This window comes from Salvelinus sp. IW2-2015, linkage group LG13 (genome assembly GCF_002910315.2).
Source record: "Salvelinus sp. IW2-2015 linkage group LG13, ASM291031v2, whole genome shotgun sequence".
Taxonomy (NCBI): domain Eukaryota; kingdom Metazoa; phylum Chordata; class Actinopteri; order Salmoniformes; family Salmonidae; genus Salvelinus; species Salvelinus sp. IW2-2015.
The window spans coordinates 40,370,201-40,391,167 of record NC_036853.1 but is presented as its reverse complement, the minus strand read 5'-3'; the positions used below and the strand labels follow the sequence as shown (position 1 = coordinate 40,391,167).

General features: G+C 41.3%; 1 protein-coding gene across 2 annotated transcripts; it reads right to left on the bottom strand.

The window, feature by feature from the left end:
• Positions 1-431: 431 nt before the first annotated feature.
• Positions 432-17,569, bottom strand: LOC111971459 (mitogen-activated protein kinase 1-like). 2 transcript variants are annotated; one of them, XR_002878262.2, is made up of 10 exons: positions 17,179-17,569; positions 15,411-15,593; positions 13,364-13,553; positions 12,397-12,513; positions 12,153-12,267; positions 10,781-10,912; positions 7,905-8,014; positions 4,253-4,381; positions 3,974-4,101; positions 432-582 (listed from the first exon to the last, which is right to left on the bottom strand). XR_002878262.2 is itself a non-coding variant. In XM_023998243.2 (9 exon segments), coding segments are annotated over 8 exon segments (1,170 nt in total). In that variant the 5' UTR covers positions 17,382-17,569; the 3' UTR covers positions 3,740-4,101; positions 4,253-4,261.
• Between the last annotated feature and the right edge of the window lie 3,398 nt (positions 17,570-20,967).

Here is a 20,967-nt window from a genome sequence, read left to right as displayed (position 1 = left end):
GCTCTTTTTAGCAGGTTGTGACACGTTAACAGCGAATATTACTGGTAAATTCACTAGTATCCTAAGATATTTCTATAACGCTGTCCAAACTGCCATTCAGTACCATGAACAAGGACAGACCATAAGACAAAGAAAACCAACAGACAGTTTACCAGTATCAGGAATTGTATTTATTATATGTATATAATTGTTTAATTCATAATACTCATAGACGATAACCCTCAATAGCTCATATCTGTGAAAACACTACTAGTTATAGCACAACCGTAAGAGAAACAAAAAAGAGAAATAAAAACATTAATTTAAAAAAAAACTCCCTTAGTATTAAAAAAAAATAAAACAACTCATCACTATAACAATAATAAGAACAGCCATTTAAAAAAGGACATTATTTAGAAACCGGCCTGAATATGCATGTTTTATTCATGTARTGTGTGCGTGTACATATGTGGTGTGTTGTGTGCAAGGATGTGTGTATGCGTGTGTCTGTGAAAAAGTGAGTGATTGCGTATTGCAAACATGGTCCCGTTGGTTCATTCGCATGGTCCTCCGATGAGACTGGCGGTCAGTTGGGTCGTGTCGCTGGTGGGGAGGGGGAGGGGTAAAGAGGGGTTGGGGGATAGTAAAGCAGCTTTTGGTCAGAGAACGACAGACAGTCACAAGAATCCAAACATGCAGATACAAGTAAGGGGAAAGCCTCTGGAGTGCGTTTCAAAACGATAAAACACAGACGCAGAGAGACACATGCATACATCCTGCCGATTGGAGTAGTGTCTGCTGTGTTTCAACGACAGACTATACACACACACACACAATGAAACAGTGCGGACCAGGGTGGGACACTGCAAATGTGTGTTAAGACACTTGACACGCACACACTCAATAAAAAGTGTGACGTSCTCCAGTGAGCTTCCATGAAAAATCTGCCCAGAAAAACAAGCAGATTAGAGGGAGGAAAAATACATTTAAGTAAGCGCAAAAGAATAGGCCAATGAGACTAAAACAAGAAAGAAAAAAACATTAGGGGAAAAAGTTTGGTTACTGTGGCAAAGTGCAGGTGCGCTGATTGAGATGATTGACSCAAGTAACCCCTCTTCCCCCAACATGACGAACAGATGTCACTCAAGCAATGCTCCTCCCCTTTAAACCAGATCTGCTTTAATTTCTAGCCATGATGGGGGGGAAAAGTAATCAGTTCGAGGGAGGAACAAAAAAAATATAAAAAATGTACAGGAGAAAATAAGAGAAAAAGAAATGAGTAAATGAATGGCAGCGCAACCTGGGATGTGATTTGGGAGGTCTCAGCCAATCAGAAGCGAGATAAATGTAAGGTGGGTGCGACCTGAGGGGTAAAGCCCTTTGAGTAAAGCATGGCTGGTAATTGAGGGGTGTGGAATGGATGATCCTGCCCATATGCACTGATCGATCAGAGGTGCGTTCAGTTCGCTTTAACATTTGCTACATTGCGGAACGGTTTGTACTGACCGACACGTTTCCCAAAAACATTCTTGAACACACTGAGGTGTGTTTGCTCATAACTGACAGCGTTTTWAAAAAAGGGCAGTAGCCATGCTGACAGCGTTACCCAACCCATCCCTGTTTTTCAACTGGTCGTTCAGTACAGCATTGCTTCCGTTCAATTGAACGTTCCAGAACGTACTGAACACAGCCATGGCTTCAGATTTACTTTCCGCCTCCTCTATTGACTAAATGTAAGGATTAGGAGAGGCTAAACTGATCCCAGATCTGAAAGTAGGGCCACTTCTACCAATGAAGAGGCTTATAGCTTCTGAGGGGCAGAGGATGTGCTATGCCAAAATGGCACAGTCCACTGTTAGATGAGAGTGGAAAATGTGACACTCGGAGATCTGACAGCGATGCGTTAAGCTCTGAGCAACAATCACCATAAAACAAAGAGCAAATCAGCCACTAATTACCATAGACACCGTAACCATTATCAGTTTAACACAAGCTTAAAGTAAATGTCAGCCGTATATCTGCTGATTCTGCCTGCCACCCTCCACAACTAAATAAATGAACAATATTTACAGATCACTGTCCTCCCTGAAACGATACCAGACACATGAAGGGAGGAGAGAGAGAGGAATGGCAAACAGGCAGAGAACTTAACATTTTCTAATATGGAGGCTGATTTCAAATTGAATTTGGTTTTGGGCAAAGAGAAACATACTATAGGTACCCCTCTCCAACAAAGATTGGAGTTTTTTTTCTTAACCTTCCATTTAAGGACCGGTGAGGGTCTGTGGCATGTCGCTGATCGGTGTTAGTGAGTCAGACTAGCACAGGGGAATAGGGGAATCACGTCAGCATTTCTAAGATGTGGGGTAATCATGCCTGTTCTAGGTAATGTATTTCTATCTGAAAACTCTGACGTCCTCTTTATAAGTGTGGATAGAGAAAGCCAGCTGTGGGTTACAGTACAAAGACGATTCAAGCCATTTCTCGTCTCTCCATGCCTCCATCCCACTCTCCCTTTGCCACTTTTGTACATTTCAAGAATGTATGCATGTTCATTTAGATGAACAACATACATCATTTCTAAAGAAAATACAACYAAATATAAAACTTCAACATGCCAGTAAAACACAGAATGTTTGTTTTTGCAAGTAAAGAATGTCTAGAAATCAGTGGTCCCCCCCAAAAACGTTAAATTATTCTCAAATATAAACTTCAAAACATACAAATARGACTCCTGACTGATCATAAACATTAAAATAACGGTGTACAAACCAAACCGCCACGAGATCACTCAAACAAAACCATGTATGTACACATATAACCAGCACCCATCCATATTTTCTTTCTTTTTTTCTCAAACAATAATTCCATGGAGCAAGACAGACAGTTAAGGTGTTGGTTAATACAGTAACATATACTGTGACTAGTGAGAAAGAGATGGAAAGAAAGAACACAGATTTACAGAGGGGGAAAAAGAACAAAGGCTCACAGGGAAGAGTGGTAAATGGAGTTGGTAAGACGGGAGAATAAGATTAAGTTCTTGCTTTTTAAACAGTACACACTTCGCAGAAAGCAGTAAAAGAAGAGGGAAGAGTATCCTGATGGTGGTTAAAATGAGCACAGTAGTACTTAAAGAAAACATCCACCCAACACCACTCATTCCTATAATTTACAGTGTTAAATAACACTAATGTAAGAACAATATTTTTGTGAACAAATGTTTCATTCTGTTGTTATAATAAGGTTGGTAGCAACATGTGAAAATGGAAATCAATTGCAGCTCAATTCGACAACAAAACCCACAATCCAATGCTCTCTTTATGGGCTGGCTGGCGGGCTGGGCTGGCAGGCAAGCTGGCTAGCAAATGTAGCTACACAAAAATAACACCAGAGTCAATATCAGCATGTAAAATAGTTAGTTGTAAAATTGCCTAAACAAACAGCACTATCAATTTAGGAGTCTACAATCTCACCATATTTAACCTGCAGCTCGATGTGCCTCGTAGAGCTGAGTCTGACATATGCAATGGAACCATGAAATGCATCATCAACTAAAAAGAGCAGACAAATAGGAGAAATGTGGTGGACCCTCTGTTTAATTACACATTTCGAGGTAGGAATAATCACAAAAATATGATCAATGGCTCATTCGAGAGAAGACAACCTCCCGTGTGACATCAGCCAGTATTCTGACATGTATTATAGATGTTTTTGCGATCTAACAGTCAAATTCCTATTAACTTACAGTGTAGTGATAGCGGCTTTATCACAATGCTACGACATACCATCCGAATTTCTGCCTGTTTGATTGGCAATAGCTCAGGATACACATGAAATAACCCGGGAATCAATAGAACGTCGCTGAGATGCACATAAACAAAATAACATTCAAAATGGGTGAATCTTTCCTTTAAGTAGACAACAGTCCACCCCACCAAAAAAACACAACTTCCCTGCGATAGAAATAAAAATATATATATAAGAAAATACTAACTGTTAAATGTTTCTGGTCCTTTTTTTGTATGCTGTATATATGTTGTTTTTGTATCTTGTCGTTTGGAGTCTTCCTGTTTCAAGACTCCAAGACGGTTTCAAGACTCGCTTTGTCACTCGTCTTCAAAGCTGAAACACATATGAACAGGAGATGAAAACGACAAAAGAAAAATCACAGCTAAAAGTGTCTTCATGTGTGAGCAGAATGCCCACCTATCTTTTTCAAAGCTCTAGTAATCGTTATGGAGTGATTTAAGTGTATGTATGTGTGTGTGTGTACCTCTATGTCTCAGGAGCCCTGGTAGGTGGCCTGGAAGCGGAACGTCTCCTCAAAGATGAGCTCCTTCAGCTTCTCCTTAGGCAGGTCATCCAGCTCCATGGTGAAGGTGAACGGCTCCTCTGCTACAGGCTACACAAACACAATGAAAATACTACACTGAACAAAAATAGAAATGCAAAATGTAAAGTTGGTCCCATGTTTCATGAGCTGAAATGAAAGATCCCATAATTTTACATACGCACAAAAAGCTTATATCTTTCAAATGTTGTGCACAAATTTGTTTACATCCCTATTAGTGAGCATTTCTCATTTGCCAAAATAATTAATCCACCTGACAGGTGTGGCAMATCAAGAAGCTGATTAAACAGCATGATCATTACACAGGTGCACCTTGTGCTGGGGACAATAAAAGGCCACTAAAATGTGCAGTTGTGTCACAACACAATGCCACAGATGTCTCAAGTTGAGGTAGCGTGCAATTGGCATGCTCACTGCAGGAATGTCCATCAGAGCTGTTGCCAGAGAATTMAATGTTAATTTCTCTAGCACATGCCCCCTCCGTCACTTAAGAGAATTTGGCAGTATGTCCAACCGGCCTCACAARTGCAGATCACGTGTAACCATGCCAGCCTGAGACCTCCACAGCCGGTTTCTTCACCAGCGGGATCATCTGAAACCAGCCACCCGGACAGCTGATGAAACTGTGGGTTTGCACAAGGAACAGTCTCAGTGAAACGCATCTGTGTCTTCATTGTCCTCAACCGCGTCTTGACCTGACTGCAGTTCATTGTCGTAACCAATTTCAGTGGGCAAATGCTCACCGTCGATGGCCACTGGCACACTGGAGAAGTGTGTTCTTCACAGATGAATCCCGGTTTCAACTGTACCGGGCAGATGGCAGACAGAGTCTATGGCGTTGTGTGGGCGAGTGGTTTGCAGATGTCAACAGAGTGCCCCATATTGGCGGTGGGGTTATGGTATGGGCAGGCAGGTAAAAGCTACGACAGCTGATGAAACTGAGGAGTATTTCTGTCTGTAATAAAGCCCCTTTGTGCAGAAAAACTCATTCTGATTGGCTGAGACTGGTCCCCAGGGACTATGGCCTCCCAGGCCCACCCATAGCTGCACCCCTACCCAGRCATGTTTAATCCATAGATTAGGGCCTAATGAATTGATTTAATTTGGCTGATTTCCTTATATGAACTGTATCTCAATGAAGTCATTGAAATTATTGCATGTTGCGTTTATATTTTTGTTCCGTATATTTTCTTAAGTGTAATAACAGTATACAACAAATAGGCTACAGTACACAAAATCATAACACCTTAGGGCGCTTTCACATCTACCTTCTGAAAATCTCATATTTTGTGACAACTGATGCGTCCTCTCCTTCAGTGGTGAACTAAAGCATGTAACAACCCTAGGGAATATCAATAGTTAGGGGTGTAACGGTACACGTATTCGTACCGAACCGCTCAGCACAGGGACCTCGGTTCGGTCCGCACTGTGAACCCAAATAAATAAATAAAAACATATATATAAAAACACTGGGCCTATAGGCTTTGCCTACGTTACGTTACGTTGTATGCCTCGAGTCAATTTGAGCTGGGGGGAAAAAAACACATTTCAGACTATTCCGTTGAAACAACTAGTGCCCATGCAAACATTTTAATCCAAAATAAAATCTCAATTGCCGCATTTCAAACTGTCCTTTTGTGATACGCAGCCGGGATCCAGTTCTGTACAATGGCGAGTGGTAGGGTCGATAAACCAGGAGAATTCTCCATCATCATCAGYAGGCTGAATAAATTTGGCTTGGCTCTTAAGACCCGAACAAACTTTTACAGATGCATCCTGTCGGGCTGTATCACCACCTGGTACTTAGCCACTGTAACTAGCCGGCTACCACTCGGTTACTCAACCCTGCACCTTGGAGGCTGCTGCCCTATGTACATAGACATGGAATCACTGGTTACTTTAATAATGTTTGCACACTGTTTTACTAATTTCATATGTATATACTGTATTCTGGTCAATGCCATCCTATTTAACTATTGCTGTGTGTGCGCGCAAGCACACACACACACACTTCTATCCTATGTATTCTACAAATATACAAAATATTCTACCCACATACTGCCCATAATGTCTATACATCCCATCACATACATATACACTCCAGACTGACATTGCTCGTCCTAATATTGCTACATTTCTTAATTCCATAATTTTACTTTTAGATGTGTACATTGTTAGATATTACTACACCGTTGGAGCTAGGAACACAAGCATTTCACTACACACTGATTTTGACATGTTGACAGGCCGACATCACCCCAGTATTCCTACCACTGGAGCAAGACYGAAACTAAAAAAAGAAAAACCTTTYTCTCCCCTGTGCATCCAAACAGCCCTTCGCAGCTGATTCTGACCAGGCCAAAGAAACTACAAGAGSGATAGGTATGTTTATAGCCACGGATATGCACCCATTCTCYGTGGTTGAGAAGAATAGGGGGTTTTCAGCACCTCTTGAAAGTGCTTGCGCCACATTATGAACTTCGCTCTCTCGTACCCATTTCAGCCAACAAGTAGTACCCACTCTATATAAGCAAGCTGAAGTCYTCAATGAATTATCCAATGCACCTTGTGTCGCACTTTCTACATACTGTATGGACGGACTGCCAGGGCTACAGAGAGCTACTTAGCAGTTACAGCCCATCACATTAGCCCAGAGTGGGTTATGAGAAGTACAGTGCTACAGTGGGTTTGTTGAAATGTTACAKGCCTATCAGTATCCTAATCAAACTGCGCACTGTGCACAGCCTGACACCCTGACCAACGCGAGGTAGGCTGCCTGTCCTTCAGCATTCAAATGCTAAAATGGCTTGCGCGATATTAGGCTTTATTACTATAGTTGAGTGACAACCTATATAATTTGCTTGGGTATTATTATCTATACGCTGTTGAAAATTGTGTTTTACTGGAATAAAAGTAAGCTACTGGCTATACCTGCTGAACGGGGCTTGCTTACATTCATACATACATACATACATACATACATACATACATACATACAGCTCAGAGATGCCCAGCTCATGAGAACCAGCAGCAGCAGATTTTTATTTAGAATGGAAAATGTGTTTATTCAACAAATGTTAGTGCATCGAATCGTATCACATCAATTTGTTCTCTAAACTGAATCGCAGCGAATCGTTTCAAACAAAAAATGTATTGTTCTTGTATCGTATCAGAGCCCATGTAATCTAGATACGTCTTGAAAGGGAAAGATGCGCATCCCTACTGATCCACGCTATAAAGCATGTGTAAAACGCAAACGAACCATGGCTGAAACAAATCCTGGACCTGCGGGAGTAGTGGGACCACAATCCAGGACCAAAGTTTCAGGTATTGTGACGTGACAGCGTGAGCCGCGTGGAACTTTTTGCCCGTTAAGAAAGCTAGCATGTAAAATGTGGTCTATTTTTAGGTGTTGTGAAAGGAAAACATATTTTGTAGAATTCTCAAACGCTTCAGGAAATTGTACCAGAGTAACGAATTTCATATGTGAAAAGGGCCTTCGGTGGTTTCTGGACAGGGCACTACATTATGTGAGGGCACTAGTGTATGTGAGGGCTGCCTGCTGCTGTCATACCTCATCAGTGGGGTCYTAGTACTGCTCCAGATAGGGATGAGCCAGGGCCTCCTCTACCGTGATGCGCTTGATAGGGTTAAAMGTCAACATGCGGCCCAGCAGGTCCAGAGCTGGAGGGAGGAGAGGAGGGAGAGACGGGTGTTGTTAAAAAGGTCTTTAACAGGCATTCTGATTACCATGTAAAAGCCTTTTGAGTWACTCAAATATCAYCTATAATWTWWYWWWWMMATAGAAATGCTCAACATCGGAGAAAAATGCTTTCCCCCCCTCTCATGGCTAACTACCAGGAAGTTTGAAAAGACATACTGAGCGGGCCGGGGGAGTTTACATTCATGAACTCGCCTTGACTGACAGCTCTTTGAAACACCTACACTACCGGTCAAAACACCAACTCATTCAAGGGTTTCTTCATTTGTACTATTTTCTACATTGTAGAATAAAAGTGAAGACATCAAAACTATGAAATGACACATCTGGAATCATGTAACCAAAAAAAGTGTTAAATCAAAATATATTTTATATTTAAAATTCTTCAAAGTAGCCCCCCTTTGCACACTCTTGGCATTCTCTCGACCAGCTTCATAGGGTAGTCACCTGGAATGCATTTAATTTGTGGAATTTCTTTCCTTCTTAGTGCATTTGAGCCAATCAGTTGTGTTGTGACAAGGTAGGTGTGGTATACAGATGATAGCCCTATTTGGTAAAAGACCTAGTCCATATTATAGCAACAACAGCTCAAATAAGCAAAGAGAAATGACAGTCCATCATTACTTTAAGACATGGTCAGTCAACACAGAAAATGTCAAGAACTTTGAAAGTTTCTTCAAGTGCAGTCGRAAAGACTGTCAAGCACTATGATGAAACTGGTTCTCATGAGGACCGCCACAGGAAAGGAAGACCCAGAGTTACCTCTGCTGCAGAGGATAAGTTCATTAGAGTTACCAGCCTCAAATAGCAGCCCAAATAAATGCTTCAGAATTCAAGTAACAGACACTTCTCAACATCAACTGTTCAGAGGAGACTGCATGAAATCAGGCCTTCATGGTCAAATTGCTGCAAAGAAACCACTACTAAAGGACACCAATAATAAGAAGAGACTTGCTTGGGCCAAGAAACACGAGCAATGGACATAAGACCAGTGGAAATTTGTCCTTTGGTCTGGAGTCCAAATTGGAGATTTTTGGTTCTAACCACAGTGTCTTTGTGAGACGCGGTGTGGGTGAACGGATGATCTCCGCATGTGCACACTTTACCAGCATGGCTACCACAGCATTRTGCAGCGATACACCATCCCATCTGGTTTGCGCTTAGTGGGACTATCATTTGTTTTTCAACAGGCCAATGACCCAACACACCTCCAGGCTGTGTAYGGGCTGGAGGTGACCTGGCCTCCATAATCCCCCGACCTCAACCAAATTGAGATGGTTTGGGATGAGTCAGACCGCAGAGTGAAGGAAAAGCAGCCAACAAGTGCTCAGCATATGTGGGAACTCTGTTGGAAAAGCATTCCAGGTGAATCTGGTTGAGAGAATGCCAAGAGTGTGCAAAGCTGTCAACAAGGCAAAGGGTGGCTACTTTGAAGAATCTCAAATATAAAATATATTGATTTGTTTAACACTTTTTTTTGSTTACTACATGATTCCATATGTGTTATTTCATAGTTTTGATGTCTTCACTGCTAGTCTACAATGTAGAAAATAGTACAAATTAAGAAACCCTTGAATGAGTAGGTGTTCTAAAACTTTTGACCAGTAGTGTGTAAATCAACTTGGATGCAGTGGGGCCGTGTTGCAGTAAAATCATCTCAAGCTAATTTTGTGATACACAAAGCAACTCAAAGCACATCGAAATTGCATCAATGTTATGTCTCTTGGGATGCGGTTCACAGCAACACTGACAGATGTGTTGACAACTTTGAACGACTCTTACCCCCTTTTTGTTTCATGCTGGCTGAAGACCTAGCTAGCCAGTAACTAGCTAACACCAGACACAGATGAAAGGGGAAACATACAAATATCTTTGCCGTAGATGAAGTGTAAAATTTGTATTATATATTTGCTGACACCCAACAGTCACATTTTGGCACCCTTCGCCAATGTTGGTTACAAGGCTATACTTATTTAAATTAGGTAAGGGAATATCATGTTACCATTGGTGTATTAAAATTAGTTAGGGTGATGTCACCCTATRCCCTTACTAATCCCACCTCCTGAATCCAAGTGTTTGACATGGGGGAGGGGACCACTAACTTTATGATCAAACTTGATCAATGTAGAAGCAACAGRCATTTTCATACTTTGGTCAACATACTTTGATCTTGTTTCATCCAAATATCATCAAATTGAATGAAAAACATGATTTTTACTGTTCATGACCTTTAAACGGATAGTTCTTCCCAAAATCAATAGATTATCCATAAATACCACAATCCAACATGAKAGGGAAGGATAGACACCTAATGTTACCATTTTAACTAGGTTGAAGTCTACTCYGTGTACCAAAAGCCAGTATTCCCATAAGCTCACACATGAGTAGGAGAACAGGGACCACTAGTGAAGCTAGGAAAAGGGGAGTGTGTGTGTATATGCATATAATGCTTGCAAATGTATTTGAAAACTGTGAATGTATMCATTTTGTGTGTGTTAGCATGGGAAGGTGGGTACACATGCATGTGAGCATGTGTGAAAAAAATAAAACAATGCTGTTATACTTGCCTTTCTTGCACTAAACATTGCACTGACTTCGCTAATTGCTGCTTTATTGAAGAACAGTTTTACTTACTATGACGATCTTACCTAGTGACCCTAAGATGAATGCACTAAGTCACTCAGGGTAAGATAAATTACTATAATGTAATGTAATAATGTGTGTTCTACCCTTGCTGTCCGCCTTGGGGAACAGCTTGTTCCAGGGGATCTTGGGTTTCTCAGGCAGAGACTGCAGGTAGTTCCTGGCCTTCATGTTGATGATGCAGTTCAGGTCGTCCGGAGTGGGAGAGCCCAGGATCCCTGCACAACCAATCACACACTTTAAACCTGGGTCCTGTTCAGCAGGACAAGGTAGTAAACAGTTGAAATGCTTTGAAATTGGAAATATAAAATTTATACTGAACGAAAATTATAAAACACAACATGTAAAGAGTTGGTCCCATGTTTCAGGAGATCCATTTGTGCACAAATTTGTTTACATCCCTGTAAGTGAGCATTTCTCCTTTGCCCAGATAATCCATCCATCTGATAGGTGTGGCATATCAAAAAGCTGATTAAACAGAATGATCATTACACAGGTGCACCTTGCGCTGGGAGCAATAAATTGCCACTCTAAAATGTGCAGTTTTGTCACACAACACAATGCCACAGATGTCTCAAGTTGAGGGAGCGTGCAATTGGCATGCTGACTGCAGGAATGTCCACCAGAGCTGTTGCCAGAGAATTTAATGTTAAATTTCTCTACCGCGTCATTTTAGAGAATTTGACAGTATGTCCAACCGGCCTCACAACTGCAGACCACATGGAAGCAAGTCAGCACAGGACCTCCAAATCCGGCTTCCTCACCTGCAGGATTGTCTGAAAACAGCCACCCGGACAACTGATGAAACTGTGGGTTTGCACAACCAAAGAATTTCTGCACAAACTGTCAGAAACCTTCTCAGGGAAGCTCATCTCCGTCGTCTTCACCAGGGTCTTGACCTGACTGCAGTTCTGCGTCGTAACCGAGTTCAGTGGGCAAATGCTCACCTTCAATGGCCACTGGTACGCTGGAGAAGTGTGCTCTTCACCAATGAATCCCGGTTTCAACTGTACCGGGCAGATAGAGTCTATGGCGTTGTGTGGGCGAGTGGTTTGCGGATGTCAACAGAGTGCCCCATGGTGGCGGTGCTGTTATGGTATGGGCAGGCAAAAGCTACAGACAACGAACACAATTTCATTTTACCAATGGCAATTTGAATGCATAGATATACCGTGACAAGATCCTGAGGATCTATTTTTGTTCAGTGTATAAGGCAAGTTCAGGTAAGTTTAGCCATGTCCACCCTTCTCACAGACAGAAGCCAYAGTCAAGGATATTGCCAAAGGGTATTTCGGGAAAAGAGCACACAGCAAGTCATGCAAAAGTTTGAGGGAGTGTCACACCCTATTCCCTTTATATTGTACTACTTTTGACTAGGGCRCATAAGGCMCTGGTCAAAAGAAGTGCACTAGATAGGGATTAGGCTGCCATTTGGATCGCACCCTGTCTCTCTCTCACCCAGTATGTGGTTGAGCTGGTCKAGGTAGTGCTTCCCAGGGAAGATGGGCCTGTTGGACAGCATCTCAGCCAGGATGCAGCCCACTGACCAGATATCAATGGACTTGGAGTAGCCCTGAACAACACACGGTGTTAGTACAAACACATTAATTCACATACACACTATCAAAGAACTAGGAGTAGCCCTGACAGAGAAAACATGGTCCACAGACATGGAATCAATGCACAGTCCACACACACACACCTTGGAGTTGAGCATGATCTCGGGAGCCCTGTACCAGCGCGTAGCCACATACTCTGTCAYGAAGCCTGTGTGGTCATGCTCTGGGTCAGCTATCCGTGCCAGCCCAAAGTCACAGATCTGACGGAGGAGGCTCGTTAAAACACACAGAGAAGCATGTAGACACACATACACAAAGCTTCCACTTAAGAAACAATTTGCAACAGAATCGGTGGAATAAATACAGGCCTGTTGATGCCAGCAAATCCTCAACGCCCTCTTCTGGTTATAGAGTAGATACTTTTCTTCACACATTGGTTAGACCCTAACCACTGGTCCAAGGTTAGATTTCCCCACTCTCTAATGGTTATGATTGGGTGATAGCTAGTGTAAACATGGGCGTATTCATAAGTGTCTCAMAGAAAAAGTGCTGATCAAGGATCAGGTGCCTCCTGTCCATTAGTGAACTGCTGTWGCARAGTGGTCTGAGCAGCACGCTTCGGCACTGAGTATCACGAGTTCGCGCCCAGTGGTAGGCAATAGTTAAGGCTCCCAAGTGGCGCAGCGGTCAAAGGCACTGCATCTCAGTGCTAGAGGCGTTACTACAGACCCTGGTTTGATCCAGCYCTGRATCACAACCGGCAGTGATCTGTAGTCCCATAGGGTGGCGCACAACTGGCCCAGCGTTGTCCTGATTTGGGGAGGGTTTGGCCTGGGTAGGCCGTCATTGTAAAATAAGAATTTGTTCTTAACTGACTTYCCTAGTTAAATAAATAAAAATTAATTGACAAGGCAATACTGACCATAGAACAGCACTTATACTCTGAAACGCTTTATAWATATCAGCCCTGATCTTAGACCAATGGATAGCTAACCATGCCTTAAGGTTACAGTTGGGGTAAGTAGTAGTAGTATTGCAGTTATAGTTTTGGGGTTAGCAGTAGTAGTATTGTAGATATAGGGTTAGTAGTAGTATTCTGGTTATTATTACCTTGAGGTCGCAAGTGGTGTTGATGAGCAGGTTGGAGGGCTTGAGGTCACGGTGCAGCACGTTGGCAGAGTGGATGTACTTCAGGCCTCTCAGGATCTGGTACAAGAAGTAGCAGGTGTGGTCGTTGCTCAACATCTGGGTCTTCAGGAGCTTGTACAGGTCTGTCTCCATCAGGTCCTGCACTATGTAGCTGGGAAACAAGGGGTTAAGGAGCCTAAGGAACAGAGGGGGACCAAACCATACCAATGTTATTCTGTTTGATCTAAGCTTGAAAAGGTCTGTCTCCATGAGMTTCAGCACTATATAGTTGGGAACCAACAGGGGGCACCATTTAAAGAGACAACAGAGGATGAGGAGGAATATGACAGTTACGGGCACTACGGGTCAACAACCACATATCCATTTGAACCTGACCGTAAACAATTCCATGTATGAAGTGTGAATTTTTGGTGGAGTTTTAGAAAACATAAAGGCCTTTATACACCCATAACAATATTGCGTAGTCCCGTCCCCCCCTGTACTGCTAACATTAATTTCCAGTCATTTTCACTTCAGCGCAGGTCCAATGAATTTGCTTATTTTCCAATGCTTCTGCATGGAATTATAACACTGAAAACAAAGGTTCAGTCATCAACCTAGGAACAAGGAAATACTGCACTCATGCAAAACATTTAGGGACTGTACGTTATTTATAATGAGGGATACTTGGAGAAAAATCGGACATCTCTTAAATGAAAATGGATGGCCCTCCCTTCAATAAAATATATTTGTACCAGACCCTCCCACAAATGTACYTTTTTTTCACCCTCCCCTATACCCAAAATAATTAGTAAAACAAAGTAGATAGCAGAGAAATMTCATACTATTTACCCTCACTCCTTGGACAGACTAGACAACAGAATAGGCCTAATTAACATAATAGTGATAAAGGAACCGAAATATGCTGGGAAGAGCATGCCCAGAGCTCATGGCTGAACAGTACCCGGATTGAAATTGGACTGGGAGAGAAGGCCAACGTTCCATTTTTTAATTTTTTAAATTATTATTATTTATTTTTTTAAACATGCGCTCCACCCACCTGCAAAATTACGCAAGCATGGCTCCTCACTCCACTCAGCTCACATGGTCTGGTGTGGTATTAAAAAAATATTCAGCTCTTCTCCACTCATATAAAATGATGTAGAATTACATTAAATGGGTTTATCAAAGGCTATTTTTTTCTCAGACCAGCAAATACCATGATAGATTTATGCAATGCAGGCTGTATCATAGCATCATAATGATAGATTTATGCAATTCATCCAGGCTGTAGAGCCTTAGCTATGCAGTTTCAGAAACTATTTTATTTACTTTATAATAAAAGTATTTTATTTTACCTTTATTTAACTAGGCAAGTCAGTTCGGAACAATTGGGACTCCCAATCACGGCCGGTTGTGATACAGCCTGGATGAATTGCATGAATCTATCATTATGATGCTATGATACAGCCTGCATTGCATAAATCTATCATGGTATTTGCTGGTCTGAGAAAAAAATAGCCTTTGATAAACCCATTTCATGRAATTCTACATCATTTTATATGAGTGGAGAAAAGCTGAATATTTTTTAAATACCACACCAGAGCATGTGAGCTGAGTGGAGTGAGGAGCCATGCTTGCGAAATTTGGCAGGTGGGTGGAGCAGATGTAAAAAAATAAAAAATAAAAATGGAACGTTGGCCTTCTCTCCCAGTCCAATTTCAATCCGGGTATTGTTCAGCTATGAACTCTGGGCATGCTCTTCCCAGCATATTTCGGTTCCTTTATCACTATTATTTTAATTAGGCCTTTTCTGTTGTATTTATTTAGCCTACCCACCACTAGTAATGTGCAGAGATCGAGCACACACACACACACACAGAGAGAGAGCAGAGAGCGAGAGAGACAGCCAGTTTCCCCATTTGTCTCTGATTCAGATAGGTTGGGTTAAATGCGGAAGACACATTTCAGTTGAATGTATTCAGTTGTACAACTGACTAGGTATCCCCCTTTCCGGGTAAAAGAATACACGTCCCTCATGCACTCAATGCGGCGGGCCCTCAGGATGTCGTTGATGCCGATGATGTTTTCATGGCGGAACCGCAGCAGGATCTTGATCTCCCTCAGTGTGCGCTGACAGTACGTCTGATGCTCAAATGGACTGATCTTCTTAATGGCCACGCGAGAATCCGTCATGACGTCATTGGCCGAGCTGCGTGGGGTGGAGGAGAGAGAAGATAGAGGGAGAGATATGGGGGAGAGTTAGGAGAGAGAGAGAGAGAGAGAGGGGATGTAAGAGAGAGACAAGGAGAGAGAAAGATATGTGGGGAAGAGAGGGCTCCAGTTACAACCTGCACAATAAGCCCAGCACATTGCATATGACATGGCAGTTCTTTATAATAGTGACACAGTGATGACTGACACCTGAGCATGAGCACAATGAGACAACCAACTAAGAGGAACCATTGCAGAAGAGGGGCTCATATTGAATTATTAAGGTTAGGCTCTAATTGACAACTTAGTAAATAAAACTGTCAAGGAAATGTAAAAGTTCTTGAGCCATTAAAAATAAATATTCAGTCTATACACAGTTTTGATTACATTCAGAGTGTGCATGCTATGGCGTGCCCTAGGAAGTTCTGCATTTGGTCAAAAATGTCAAGTATGAAATAATGGTGTAACACTTTCCCTAGTCATTGTTTAGATAAATTGAATAAGGCCAGAAATGCCCTGACTCGCAAGTCAAAACTTGCCTRGCTGACTTGACATCCATACACCTACAAGAGGCAGATAAAATGTTGATACTGCATATAYCTGGAGCTGTAAAGTCTGGTTTCCCTTACCATAAAAGGACCAATGAAAACATCTGAAATCGTGCTAAACTCAATCTTTGATCTTGCTTAATTAAACAATTCTCTCGCCCACCTTGTGCACTATGCAACATTGCACAGAAAGCCTCGCGAGACATTTTCTATTAGAAAACTAATGGTATGATCAGTGAGGTTGGTTAACTAACCAACGAACTGTTTAGTTAGCTACCGGTACACCCAACGAACTGTTTAGTTAGCTACCGGTAACTAACTTGCTAGTAACAGTTGACCCATCAAAAAACGACTCACGCTGTGTGAACGATGGACTGTTTAATGTATCAAGATTACAAAGACCTGCGCAATCACTTCATCACACTTCCTGTATTGAAAAAGATTTTGGCAGCCTCATAATAACCACGCCTATTAGCTAGGTAGCTAATTGTAAGATAACGTTTATAGCTAGCAAGTTAGCCTGCGCTGCGGTTATAATATAGCTAGTTAGTTTGCAAACTAGCTAGATAGCTAGCGTTGTTTGCCCCAATGTACTACAAATGACGTATGCTGTGTCTTAGAAACTAGCTTGTTCGTTTTATGCAATTGTGCACGTTACTTGGATACAATAGGTGGGCATCAAAACATACCAAAACCACAAAGCGTAGCTAGCTAGTAGCTACCAACAAACCTAACTACTATAGTTAGCTAAYTGAGCCAAACGCTGTCAATCTGTTGCTAGCTAGCCAGTTAACTACGTATAAATAGTTTCTCACTACCAATGGTAACGTTAAATGCAATTGAATACACAAGGTAATGTGTAGAATTGTGCGTTTACATCCAGATGACGTTAGTTGTCATTATGTCAATTAATAGGCGATATGAGGCAGTGAGCTAGCCAACGCCTTCAGGCGAAGCTTAGCTGGCTTGTTTTTTATATATTTTTTTATACTGAAGGCAACGTTTTTACGGCGAACATTGTTTATTTTCTCTTACCAAACCATTCCATAGGCCCCTTCCCCGATGTACGAGAGGTTGACATAGCGGGGGCCAACGTCAAAGTTCTGCCCCTTTACCACCTCCAAAACGGGCTTGATCCCCGCAYCTCCAGTAGCTCCCTCGGGCTCAACAGCCCCGGCGGCACCAGTATTCGAGCCTGTAGCTCCAGTCGAAGCAGCACTGTTGCTCGAATCCGCCATGATTCAGTCTAGAAATCTACTATTTTCAGTCAATATTTAGGAGGGGGCCTGACGCTACTCTAAAATTGACTTCAGGTTGATAGGAAGGTTAAATATATTTCCTTGGTTCGTTTCGTTGACGGATGAATACGAGTCGTTCAAGGCCCCCCTCCAGAGTGTGTAAATGGATTCGTTTCTAGTTCTTCTTTGCTTTGGAATTTAAGCAGCGGTTGACATCCCAACAATGATGCGTTACTGCCACCATCTGGATGGCAGGCTGAATATAAACATTTAAACTGAACCCAAATAAAAGGGAAAGGGAAAGGGGGATACCTAGTCAGTTGTTCACATTCAACTGAAATGTGTCTTCCGTTAAGCGGGATACCTAGTCAGTTCCACCTGAATGTATTCAACTGAAATGTGTCTTCCGCATTTAAAAGTGATCCAATGTGATGTTGATTGTGATAAAACCTTTATTTCCCCATTTTCCCCACACCCAGGACATGTTTCATGTATTTTTACAACCCATTTTACATTTACATGTTAGTCATTTAGCAGACGTTCTTATCCAGAGCGACTTACAGTTATTGCATTCACCTAGGGCCTCCCGAGTGGTGCAGCAGTCTAAGGCACTGCATCTCAGTGCTAGAGACGTCACTACAGACCCTGGTTCTATCCCGGCTGTATCACAACTGTTCTTGATCGGGAGTCCCATAGGGCGGTACACAATTGGCCCAGCGTCGTCCGTATTAYGGGAGGGTTTGGCCGGGGTAGGCAGTCGTTGTAAATAAGAATTTGTTCTTAACTGACTTGCCTAGTTAAATAAATGCTAAATAAAAAATWAAAAAATCTTAAGATAGCTGGGTGGACAACCACATATCACAGCAGTGGTGGAAAAAGTACCCAATTGTCATACTTGAGTAAAAGTATAGATACCTTAATAGAAACTTACTKAAGTAAAAGTCACCCAGTAAAATACTACTTGAGTAAAAGTCTAAAAGTATATGGTTCTAAACATACTTAAGAATCAAAAGTAAATGTWATTTCTAAAATATACTTTAAATTCCTTATTTCAAGCAAAGCAGATGGCACCTTTTTCTTGTTTTTAAAATGAATGGATAGCCAGGGGCACACTCCAACACTCAGACATCATTTACAAAAGATGCATTTGTGTTTGGTGWGCCCACCAGATCAGAGGCTGAAGGGATGACCATGTGTTGTTGTCTTGATAAGTGTGTGAATTGGACCATTTTCTTGTCCTGCTAAGCATTCAAAATGTAASGAGTACTTTTGGYTGTCKGGTTAAATGTCTGGAGTAAAAACTACATTATTTTCTTTGGGAATGTAGTGAAGTAAAACTAAAAGTTGTCAAAAATATAAATAGTAAAGTAAAGTACAGATATCCCAAAAAGWAATTTTACTTAAGTACTTTACACCACTATATCACGGTCATTGTAAGTTCATTTTTTCCAGACATACTTGAGTAAAAGTAAAGATACCTTAATAGAAAATGACTCAAGTATGCAGCATGAACAACAATTACATGAAAGTTTTGATAAACGAATTTTAACACAGATAGGGGTGGTGTAAGCAATATATGAATATAGTGGATAGGATAAACAACCTATGTTCCCTCTAAATTTCGGCGTGCGCGCAGTAGTCCCGAGACTGCTGCGCAGCTCCCACAGGACTGCCCACAGGACTGCTGCGCAGCTCCCACAAGACTGCAGCGCATAAATATTAGACCAGAGAGAAGCACGAGATTCAATTTCACTCAACTTTCTAGAGCAGTGCAATCGGCTGGCTCAGATGACGGTGTTTGCAGTAATGAAGCAGGCATAAAAGAAAGCTACAGCAAAATTGATACTGTGAGATTTCAAAACCATTTTCACTCAGCGCTACAAGTACTTCAGAAGTAGTAAATCAGTAGGATAGTGTATCTATAGGCTTTTTTTTTCTTTTTCTTCTTAGTTAATATTGCGGAAAGATTGTTGCTTCCATCAATGTAATTGTCTACATCATTTCCAATCGCCATATCTTTTTTTGGTAAATATATATATACATATACATACACGTACATAAACATATACACATATGTAACAGTTGTTAAAGTACTTTGTGAATTTCATCAGGTTCATATATTAATATCGCATGTTGATTCGTTATTATGCATGCCTGCATCCTGGGAGTAGGGGAGTGCGTACTTACTTTTTGCCCTGCGTGCTCGTGCTCAAATCATTTTGATGCGCTATGAGAGAAGGCAAGCTTTTTCTGTCGTCTTCGGAATAAGTTTGATTCTTTTAAGCACAAAGTCATACACACAGTGTTTTGTTCATGAATAATGTTGTATATTTAGAGMTTACTCATAAGTGGATGGTATGGTTAAGATGTACTTGTAATTATACTTTTTAGGATGATATTAACATTCTGTATTCAACATGTGGTTAATAGCTAGCTAAGGTATTAGCAGGCTATTTATTGTAATTGTGAACGATGGCTACCACCTCAAATGATCCCAGTCCCGTGTATTGTGCATATGTTGTAGAAAGAGGCGACGATTCGCAGAACATATATTATCTACAAATGTTTTATTTTGTTTTTGGATGCAGGTATGTGGTTTTATCTATGTAAAATATATGTTATGTGTTGACGCATAGTAAGGAGAGGCTGTACTAATTTTTGTATTCTAAAATCATTTTGATGCACTATGAGAGAAAGAGGCGATGATTCGCAGAACATATGTGCTCTACAAATCTTTTKTTTTGGATGSAGGATSCAGAGAGTGAATTCTGATTCATTAAAACAACCTGATRTCCAACGTCCACGTCTATAGTCACAATCAACCACACACAACGCAGAGTTACAGCGGTGCAGTACAGCACCGGTTACACATATACATACACATACCTATATAGCCTTTATTATTCTCCACAAACCCTACCACCCTTCCCCCAATTGGAGTAACTAATAAAAACATAAACATTAGGTTTCTACCTTCAGTTTATACATCGTATACCCATTTTACAGACCAACTCATTTTACAATAGTTATATTTTGTTTGTTTTTAGTCCTTCCTCTATTTCTGATGTTCATCCAGTTTGATTTCTATTTGTAACTGCTATTTCACAAAATTTCACAAACCTACATACATTTAAATGTATGTTTTACATTGGTTATCTTGTTATTAGTCCCACCCTTCAGCTCCATTCAACCCCTCCCATCTATCTCTTAAAACCTCTCTGGGATAGGTGGGACGCTACCATCCCACTTGGCCAAAAGCCAGTGAAAAAAGAGCGCCAAATTCAAATAAATTACTATAAAAATCAAACTTTCTTTAAATCACACATGCAAGATCCAAATTAAAGCTACACTTGTTGTGAATCCAGCCAACATGTCAGATTTGTGCAAACATGTCAAATAGGCTTTTCGGCGAAAGCAAACGATGCTATTATCTGAGGATAGCACCATAGTAAAGAAGCATATTTCAACCCTGCAGGCGCGACACAAAACGCAGAAATAAAAATATAACTTATGCCTTACCTTGACGAGCTTCTTTTGTTGGCACTCCAATATGTCCCATAAACATCACAAATGGTCCTTTTGTTCG